At 63.4% G+C, this 9,662-nt stretch overlaps 2 protein-coding genes across 2 annotated transcripts; both read right to left on the minus strand.

The window, feature by feature from the left end:
- Positions 1 to 4,663: 4,663 nt before the first annotated feature.
- Positions 4,664 to 6,586, minus strand: KCNE3 (potassium voltage-gated channel subfamily E regulatory subunit 3). Its single transcript, XM_064411204.1, has 2 exons — positions 6,481 to 6,586; positions 4,664 to 5,664 (listed from the first exon to the last, which is right to left on the minus strand). Exon 2 carries the CDS (start codon positions 5,650 to 5,652, stop codon positions 5,353 to 5,355), a length of 300 nt encoding a protein of 99 aa, XP_064267274.1. The 5' UTR covers positions 5,653 to 5,664; positions 6,481 to 6,586; the 3' UTR covers positions 4,664 to 5,352.
- A 661-nt stretch (positions 6,587 to 7,247) lies between these two features.
- On the minus strand, positions 7,248 to 9,449 carry LIPT2 (lipoyl(octanoyl) transferase 2). The gene is made up of 2 exons (XM_064411203.1): positions 8,852 to 9,449; positions 7,248 to 7,959 (listed from the first exon to the last, which is right to left on the minus strand). The coding sequence occupies exons 1-2, from the start codon at positions 9,324 to 9,326 to the stop codon at positions 7,727 to 7,729; spliced, it is 708 nt and encodes a 235-aa protein (XP_064267273.1). The 5' UTR covers positions 9,327 to 9,449; the 3' UTR covers positions 7,248 to 7,726.
- Between the last annotated feature and the right edge of the window lie 213 nt (positions 9,450 to 9,662).

Genomic DNA, 9,662 nt, shown 5'->3' on the forward strand with positions numbered 1-9,662 from the left:
AGACGGGAATTCCAAAGCCATGAGCGGGGGAATCACAGCCCTCCCCGGCTGCAGCAGCTCGGATTGGACTGCCTGGCCCTGGGCAGCAGGCTCGGAGTGACCACATCCTGCTGGGCATCCTCATCCCACTGAGCATCCCAATCCTGCTGAGCATCCCAATCCTGCTGGGCATCCTCATCCCACTGAGCATCCCAATCCTGCTGGGCATCCTCATCCCACTGAGCATCCTCATCCTCCTGAGCATCCCCACCCCGCAGCATGTCCTCTCAGAGGTTGCCATAGAGACAGCAGGCACTGCAGAGGGATGGAATCGTGGAATCACGGGTGGTTTTGGTTGAAAAAAACCTTAAAGCTTATTTCACTGTCACCCCCTGCCATGGCAGGGACACCTCCCACTGTCCCAGGTGGTCCAGCCCCGGTGTCCAGCCTGGCCTTGGGCACTGCCAGGATCCAGGGGCAACCACAGCTGCTCTGGGCTCTGCAGGCTCTGGGAAGGTGGGAGGCTCTGGGAAGTGGCACTGCTTCCCAGGAGGTGTTTGGGGCACCCAAGAGGACAGCAAGGTGTTGAAAAGTGCGCGCAGGGAGGGAAATGATCCATCAGAGAGTGATCCATTGGCTCACACACAAACAAATCCTCTGGTGCAGATCTCTGGCTGGGCTGGGGAGATAAACCTTTGGATGGTCTGTTACAGGGAATCACTTCCACTCCTTCCGCTGTCAACTTCTGGGTGTTTTTTTTTTCTTTTTTTTTTTAGTATTTTTTTGTTGTTGGTGTTGGTTTGGTTTTTTGTTTTTGTTTTTGTTTTTTCAAAATCGTAGAGAGGAGCTGTTTGTGATGTGATGATCACTTCCCAAGTGTGAGAAGGCTTTGGATCTCTGTCTCCAAGGCAGCCCCTGGCAGATGCTCTGAGCAGCTCCAGAGCGGGGCAGCCATGGGAAAAGGTAATGGGAAAAGATCCACTGGTGGGGATTCACTGTGTTTGCCTCCCTGGTGGGAGATGGCAGCTAAGCCCAGCGTATCTGAGGCTTTGTCAGCCTCCAGGAGAATGTTTAAAGCCGATTACCTTGCTCCAGGGAAGTGAAACCCAAGGGCTCCGTGTTTCCCCCGAGGTGCTGAATGCCCAGGGAGCAGCCAGGCTGCCAGGAGAAGGGATGGGAGCCAGGCTGCCAGGCTGCCAGGAGAAGGGCTGCCAGGCTGCTGGCAGCCTCCAGCTCGTGTGCTGGGAGCTGCCAGGAGCGTGGCAGGGCTCAGCGGGAGGGCACGCAGCTCCAAAGGCAGTGGAGCAGCCCACGGGGCTGTGGCACCCTGCAGGCATGGTCCTGCAGCCAGGAAAAGCCCTGCTCCTACTGGAAAAGCCCTGCTCTCATCCTGCCAGGCCAAACCCAGGGAGGCACATCATGACCAGCCCCATTCCAGTCCCAGCCCCAGCCTGCCACCAGCCCAGGCTGCTGCCAGCCCCATCCAGCCTGGCCGTGGGCACTGCCAGGGATGGGGCAGCCTCTCTGGGCAAAGAACCCCTCCTAATCCCTCATGCAAATCAGTTCTCTGTCGGTTTGAGGCAGGCTTGTCCTGAACCCTTGTAAAACATCTCTGGGTTGTGTGGGCTCCCTCCAGGTGCTGGCAGGCCACAATCCGGTCACCAATCCCAGAGTGCCACCATCACCCAGAAGATGGAGGCTAGGAAGAAGAAGGGAGAAGGACAGGACAATGCCCAGATCCCTCCATCTTGCCCCCTAGACCCCCATAGTAAAATTCCTCAAAATTCCACCTTTCACCCTGTGACAACTACTGTTATGCTGCTTAAACTTTTGTGACTTGTAATTTTTCATAGAAAGTTGGAAATTTGCTCCATGGGTCAAACTCAAAGCCACAGGGGTCTTTGTCTGCACGCCAGGGTCTCCAAGCCCCTGCCAGGGCTTTGAGCCACCCCGGGCACCCAGAGGGATGTCCTGGCTCCCCACGTGCCACCTTCCCAGGCTGCAGGACCCAGGGCTGGCTGAGCTGCTGTCACTCCACCTCGCGCCTCCCTATCGGAGCACCCAGCACCAGAGCAGGCTCCTGTCATTCCCCGAGAACCCAGCCAAGCCAAGGTCAGCCCCGGCTTCCCACACGCTTCCATATCTTCTTCCAGACTCCCTCTCGCCCGTGATCCCCTGCCGAGTGCCAACACAAGAAGCCTGCAATAAATCTGCCTCCCAGGAGCCTGATGTTTGTTCCCAGCTGCACTGGTCAAACCCCAAGTGTAGCCAGCCACAATCTGCTCGGCTGGATGTAGGGGTTCAGCCAAGACAGGCACACTCCCAGTGTTATATCAGGTTTTTTACTTAGGTCTTATAAGCTTTTGGAGGTCTATAATACACTTAAGATAGTTTAGTTACTTTTGGAGGCACCAAAATCAGCAGGATGGCTTCTGCTGCAGTGTCAGCAACAAAAAGGTTTAATAAAAGGCAAAATAACAAACAGAAAATACCGAGCCAGGTGCAAAAGGGTTTTTGCTTCTGGTAAAACACTTTACAAAAGCGATTAGTTTCTGTGTTCACTCCTTTTCTAGTTAATTGCCCAGGCGGGACTTTCTGGCTCCTGTCCGACTGGCTGTCCTTAAGTTTGAGGTGAAGTCCCCAAGGTCCTATGGGGTGGCTTTTCACCTAATGGAGGAGAGAAACTTCTGGGCTTCTTTCCTTTCTGAGGGGACAAAGGGTAGTTTTGTCACTCGGTCAACAGAGGGCACATTCCTGCATCCCAGCGCGCTGGGAGCCTCTCCTGGGGCTGCAGCCACAGCTCTGCCAGGGGGGCTCTGCTCCTGGGGCTGAGCCCATTGCCCATCGCCTGCCAGGGAGCATCTCTGAGCCCCTGGCAGCCTGCAGAGCTGCAAATCCTCCCCCGGCTCCTGAGGCGAACCCAATCCATCCTTCCCTGGCCCATCCCTGTTTCCCAGCCCCTGGAGCAGCCCACTTTGCTGCCGGGGATGCTGGTCAGGCTGCCCCAGCCCCTGCATCCCAGGGACAGCAGCCAGGCTGCAGCCGGGGTGACCCGGGCGTGGGACAGGGACCCTGGGGCAGCGGCCACAAGGTGGCACCGGCCTCTTGTCACCCAGCCTGGTGGCATCCGGCCGGCCCCGCCAGGCTGGGGCTCCCGGGGCGTCCCCCTGCCCTGCCCTGGTCCGAATTTGCCGAATTTTTTCTCCGCTGGATGGACAGTGGAGCTGCCAATGGATCACAGCAACCACTGCTGCAGCAGCTGTGTCTTGCCGGAGGGATTTTCACCCTCGCAATCTTCCTGATTAGGGATGAGCAGCATTTTTTTTTTCCCCAAATTTTTATATTTTTATGACATGCTATCCTTCCACAGGGTTTTCCCCCTTGGGTCACAGCATCAGAGGAGATTCCGGAGTCACCAGATGCACCCCTCTCTCTCCAGAAGTGGGAAAAGCAAGAATTCCACCTCGCTGGGGGGATTTTGGGGTACCACCCTCACCACCCGGCCCCCATTCCATCCCATGCTCCCACATCCTGGCCCTGGCTGCTCCACGGCTCATCCCGCTGGAGGAGCTGGTGTGGAGGAGGACAAACCCCGGGCAGGCGGAGGAAAAGGATCAGCACAGTGTCCCTGTCCCTCCTGGCCCCACTCCCTGGTTTATTTGCTGTTGAAGGTTTGTTTTCCTTTCTCAGCGCTGCAGGTGCCGCACAAACAGAGCGAAGCCTCGGGAGCCAGGTGCCCGAGGACACCAGAGAGCCCTGCCTGGCTCAGGAATCCCCTGGGATCAGCCTGGGATGGGCTTCCCACTGCCCCTGCCCCGGGATTTGTGCCCAGGCCGAGGGCAGGCACACCAGGACCGGGTCGCTGCCCTGCCCCAAACACGCTCACAGCCACTATTATTCCCTGGATTAGGGCTTGGCGTCACTGCTTGGGCTCGGGATGGATCTTGGCCTTGGAATGCAGGCGGAAGGGCCCCGCGGGCCAGCTAATCTAGCTGCAATTAAAGGCCTTCATTATGCCATTAGAGCAGGTTGGGACAGGGACACGGCGCTGCCCCACCGCCTGTTTCCAAGGACAGGGACATTTGCTCTCCTGGACACCGGCCACCCCACTCCAAGCCAGCTTCCCAACGAGCCAAAGCCAGGGAGCCCGGCAGGACCCAGTGGATCCCCTTCCCGTCCTCCGCTGCACCCTCGCCCCGTGGAAAACGCATTTGGGGCCGGCGGGACAAAAGGCCAAAGCTGCAGCTGACAGCAGGAAGGAAGCAGGAAAGAGCCCGGCATCGCCATCCGGAGCCTGGAGAGGCCTTGGGAGATGCCTGGAGCCACAGGGTCCGGCCAGGCCCGCAGCGTGCCCACGGCTCCGGCAGGGCTGCCCACACAGCAGGGACAGAGGGACAGAGGGACTGAGGGACACAGGGACAGAGAGACAGAGAGACAGAGGGACTGAGGGACAGAGGGACAGAGGAACAGAGGGACAGAGCGGTCGGCTGGGAATGCTCGCTTCAGCCCGGGGGTTTGTCCCATCCCGGGGGTTTGTCCCATCCCAGGGGTTTGTCCCATCCTGGGGGTTTGTCCCATCCCGGGGGTTTGTCCCATCCCGCTCCATCCCCTGGCTCTGGCAGAGCCGTGCCCCCGGGATTGCCCCAGGATCCACTCTGAGGAGAAGCAAACACGAGAGCCCGGAGCCCAGCACCTCCTTTAATTCCCTGCCAGAGCAGCAGGGCCCAGCCCAGCTCAAACATCACAGCGTCCCAGCACCCAAAACCCCCCTAAGCACGGCCACAGCTGCTGGCAGCCCAGGGAGGGCTGATCTGAGCAGGGAAATGGGGAAATATTCTCCTTGAAGGCTCCTGCCAGCCCCGCAGGCCACGGTGGGAAAGGAGCTGCCCTGCCAGCCCAGGTGGAGCCCAGGTGGGTCTGCAGGACCAGCACCGGCGTGCAGCTCACATTCCTCCAGCTCCTGCCAGCCTGGACATCCTGGCACTGCTCAGCCTGGACCGAGCTCCTCCATGGAGAGGCGTTCCAGCAGCTCTGGGGGTTCTCAGCAGCTTTGGGGGGCTCCCAGCAGCTTTGGAGGGCTCCCAGCAGCTCTACAGGGTCCCCAGCAGCTTTAGGGGAGTTCCAGCAGCTTTGGGGGGCTTTCAACAGCTTTGGGGCGTCCCAGCAGCTCTGGGGTTCCAGCAACTCTGTGGAGTCCCAGAAGCTCTAGGGGTTCCCAGCAGATTTTGGGGGTTCCCAGCAAGCAGGACGTGCCCAGCGCGGTGGCCCTGAGCCCGGTGGCTCTGGGGACAAGGAGCGGGCCAGTCAGATCATGGAGACCCAGTTCTTGATGCAGAGGTGGCAGGGGTTGCAGGGGACGAGGCGTGGGCCATCTCAGATCATGGAGACCCTGTTCTTGATGTAGACGTGGTAGGGGTCGCTGCGCTTGTCCACCTTGCGGGAGCGGGTGTATCCCAGGATGAGGCTGCCCACGGTGGCGGCGAAGAGCGTCATGACGAACAGGATGTACATGTAGGCGTTGGCGTTGGCGTGCTCCCCGCGCGCGGCCGCCCTGGCCGGGCTGGCGCGGGCCTGGCCCGGGCAGGGCACGGCGCCGTGCAGGGTCTGGTTCAGGGCGCCCAGCAGCGCCTGCAGGCCGCGCTGCCACGGCTCCGTGCGGTTGGTGCCGTCCATGTCCTCCGCGGGCTGCAGGGGGACAGGCTCTCTGAGAGGGGTGCCCCCATGGTGAAACTGCTCCCGGGGCCCAGCACGGCCCCAGACTGCTCCTCTGCCACAGGGTGGCAGGCCCTTTGCATTCCCAGCAGCATCTCCCTGAATTTCAGTCCTTCCACAGAGGACATAAAGCCCTGCTTTCCCCAGGGATGTCTGGGGATGGTGGGCACGTATCCTGCAGGATGCAGAGCTGGCACAGCCCCCCACAGGTCTCTATGAACCCATTTTGAGGGGCTGCTGCCCTAAAGCTCCCTGGGGATCTCCCTCCCCTGTGGGTGGCAGACCCGCTGTGACCTGCCATCCCTCCTTTGGCGTGGTGCCCTTCTGGCAGCCCCCCGGGCTCCCCTGTGCACCCCACAGCTTGCTGGGGCCCCGGCAGGAAGGGACATGGCACACAGCCCCCACGTGTGCCATGCTTTGGGACACACCAGTCCCTGCCTGCTGCTGTCCCCCAGGGATCCAGCCTGTCCCCAGCACCCCTCGCCTGCTGCACCCACAGCCCTGCCCTCGCAAGGCAGCTGATCCCAAAGGGGCCACCCTAAACTCGGGGAGCACCTCCAGGACAGACCCCTGCCGCAAGCAGGAGGAGGAGGAGGAGGAGGAAGGGGCTGAGCAGCCACGAGCCCGCGGGGATGAGGTCGGATCTGGCTGCCTTGCCGGCCGAATTAGGGAAAGTTTGGGGCAAGATCCGTGTCTGTCCCAGGAGGGCACCCACAGACGGGGCACGGCCTGGGGGCACCCACGCTGGGGGGCTGCGAGGGCAGGGAGGGGAGCGGGGCTCGCACTCACCTCGGGTGCCCTCCGCGCCGCCGCCGGGCTGAGCCGGGACTGAGCATCGCTGCCCGGGGAGGGATGCGGCGGGCTGGGAGCGCCGCCAGCCTCCTCCCCTTCCCGGGCAGAGCCACCTGCGCGGCCACCGCCGCGGGCCCGGCCCCGCTGTGCCAGCGCCGGCTCCCCCCGCCTTCCCCGGCCACGCTTTCCTGCCCCTCCTCGTCCGGCACGGCTGTCCCCGAGCCCGACACGGCACCGAGCCTGCCCGGGCACGTCCCGGCCGGAGCTCAGCCTGCCCCATTCCCGCACCGGGAACCCACTGGGAACCCGCGGGGCTCGCAGGGAGCTGCCGAGCTGGGCACGGACACCCCACAGTCGTGGGGCAGGAGAAGGCACAGCCCAGCAGCGAGGGGCTCTGGGTCCTGCTCTGAGCAGGGTGTGGGCACTTTAACCTCAGGTGGCCTCTGAGCCCGGAACAAACCCATCCACGAGCTCAGCTCAGGGTGCTGGGACAGCCATTCCAGCAGGGCAGACCCCGTGGGAGCAGGTCTGGAATCTTGTGCAGTCCCACAGGATCCACGGCAGCCGTGGCTTCTCTCCCTGCGAGCCTTTTCCCTCCTCCCTCCCCTTTTCCACAGTGCCCCAGTGGCCTTTCCAGCCACAGCCACCTTCCTCCCTCCCTGGCGCCAGGATCTGCCACGTGAGAACTTCCCTGGGCCCGGGGTGAGAAAAAGGCTGTCCTTGATAAAGCCTTGGGGTAAATAAATGAGAAAGGGATCGGCAGCCGAAGTTCCCAGCAACGCTCTTTATACATAAAATCTGCCTTTTTCAGCAAGGGAAGGGTGACCCACGTGAGCTCATGTGAATTCACGAGCATTCACACAAATCCTTAATTTTTGTGGGGCCAAAAGCAGAAAAAACCCCACAAAAGCACCTGTTTGGGTACTTCCCCAGCAAGTGACGTGGGGACATGGTACCCATGGAGGCCTCAGCCAAGGGATGCAGGCTCACAGGGCTGGAGAGAGCAGCCCCAGTGCAGGTTTGGATGGTCAGTGGTACCCATGGAGGCCTCAGCCGAGGGATGGAGGTTCACAGGGCTGGAGAGAACAGCCCCAGTGCAGGTTTGGATGGTGAAGCAGCAGCCTGAAACCCTGTGCCACGGTCCACTCACAGTCCACAGGCAAAGGCACGAGAACTGGTCTCACAAGAGAGACCCCGGGGCTGCCCTGGCACCAAAGCACCCGGCCAGGGCAGCACAGCAATCCTAATCCCCGGGCTCCTCCGAGGAGACCAAAGTGCACTCAAAGACCTCCTGGAAGGAGTCGAGGAAGGGCTCGAGGACGTGGCTGACGGCGACGTGGTGGCCCAGCTCGCGGCTGAGCGAGGTGACGCCCTTGCCCTCCAGCCCGCAGGGGACGATGTGCTCGAACCACGAGAGGTCGGTGCAGCAGTTCAGCGCCAGCCCGTGCGACGTGATGTGGTTCCCGCAGTGCACGCCTGCGGGGAGAGAGCAGCCACCCGTCAGGAACACCACCCCTGCCCTGCCGGGACACAGCACGCTGCCCAGACCGCTAGCAGCATCCTCCCCCCAGCACGCTGTGCTCCTTGCTGCCAGGGGAAACAAGGCACAGACAGGCCCCCCAAAGCTGGGGCAGATGGGGTGCAGCATGTCCAGACCCTCCACCTGCAGCCCCAAACACCTCCCACCCTGGAGTCTCCAATGGGCTTGGGCATGGGGAGAGCTGCAGGGCCCCAGGAAGGGGCACAGGATGTGGAGGGATGCAAGGGAAGAGGGCAAGGCTGGGGACTGGGCTGCAGGCTGGCAGACCCGGGAGCAAGGGATGCCAAGTGCTGGGGGCTGGGTGGGCTGCAGGGGCTCCAAACTGTGCTGTCCCCTCTCCAGGACTCCAATCCCACCCCTGCACACTCCCTGGTGCCCACCCTGCTCGGTGCCTACAGCTCCAGGTTCCCGCAGGGCTCTGCCCCTGTGCCCAGGGAATGGCAGCATGGGTTGGGCTGGGAGGTGTTCCATGGGCAGGGAGGTGTTCCATGGGCAGGGAGGTGTTCCATGGGCAGGGACAGCTCCCACCGTATCCCAGGCAGCTCCAAACCCCATTGTCCAACCTGGCCTGGGACACTGCCAGGGATCCGGGGGCAACCACAGCTGCTCTGGGCACCCTGTGCCAGGGCCTGCCCACCATGCCAGGGAACAATTAACATCCCATCCATCGCTGCCCTCTGGCAGTGGGAGCCATTCCCCGTGTCCTGTCCCTCCATCCCTTGTCCCCAGCCCCTCTCCATCCCCCCGGGAGCCCCTGCAGGGGCTCTGAGCTCTCCCTGCCCGCTCCGTTCGGCACCCCCGGCTGCCAGCGGGGCCGTCCCCGCTCACCGATGGCACAGAGCTTGCTGTCGCCCATCCACACGCCGGTGCAGGGCGGCGGCAGGGCGCGGGCCGAGCGCAGCCCCAGGCGGCGGCACAGCCGCAGCACCAGCGCCTCCAGCCCGGCCACGTAGGCGCGGAGCGGGAGGCGGCGGCGGCGCAGGTCGAGCACCGGGAAGGCCAGCAGCTGCCCGGGCCCGTGGAAGGTGATGTGCCCGCCGCGCCGCGCCGCCACCAGCGCCGCGCCCCGCGCCCGCAGCGCCGCGGCCGCCGCCGCGCCCGGAGCGCCGCGCAGCCCCCAGGCGTACACGGGCCGCGCCGGCTCGCTCAGCACCACGCTCTCCCCCGGTACCCCCGGCAGCCCCGGTAGCCCCGGCGGGCCCCGCGCCGCCCGCGCCGCCGCCACGCAGCGCTCCTGCACCCGCAGCGCCTCCGCGTAGGGCACCGCGCCCAGCCGCAGCACCCGCACCGCCCGCCGCGACATCCCGGGACAGCGGGAACACCGCGCAGGGAGCGGGGATGGGGCACGGGGGGGCACGGAGACAGGCAGCGGACACGGGGACACGGAACAGCGGCGGGGAAGGCGGGGACGCGGCAAGGAGGCGGGGATGGGAGCGGCCGGCGAGGATAGGGACGGCGGAGTCATGTGGGCAGTGACGGGAACGGGAGCCGGTGGGCGTGGGGAGCGCAGGGTGGCCGCAGGGAACGGCCGGGGATGGGGACAGCGAGGGGAGAACGGGGCACCCGGGATGGGGACAGAGAGGGGAGAACGGGACACACGGGATGGGGACAGCGAGGGGAGAACGGGACACACGGGATG

This window comes from Passer domesticus, chromosome 2 (genome assembly GCF_036417665.1).
Source record: "Passer domesticus isolate bPasDom1 chromosome 2, bPasDom1.hap1, whole genome shotgun sequence".
Classification (NCBI taxonomy): Eukaryota; Metazoa; Chordata; class Aves; order Passeriformes; family Passeridae; genus Passer; species Passer domesticus.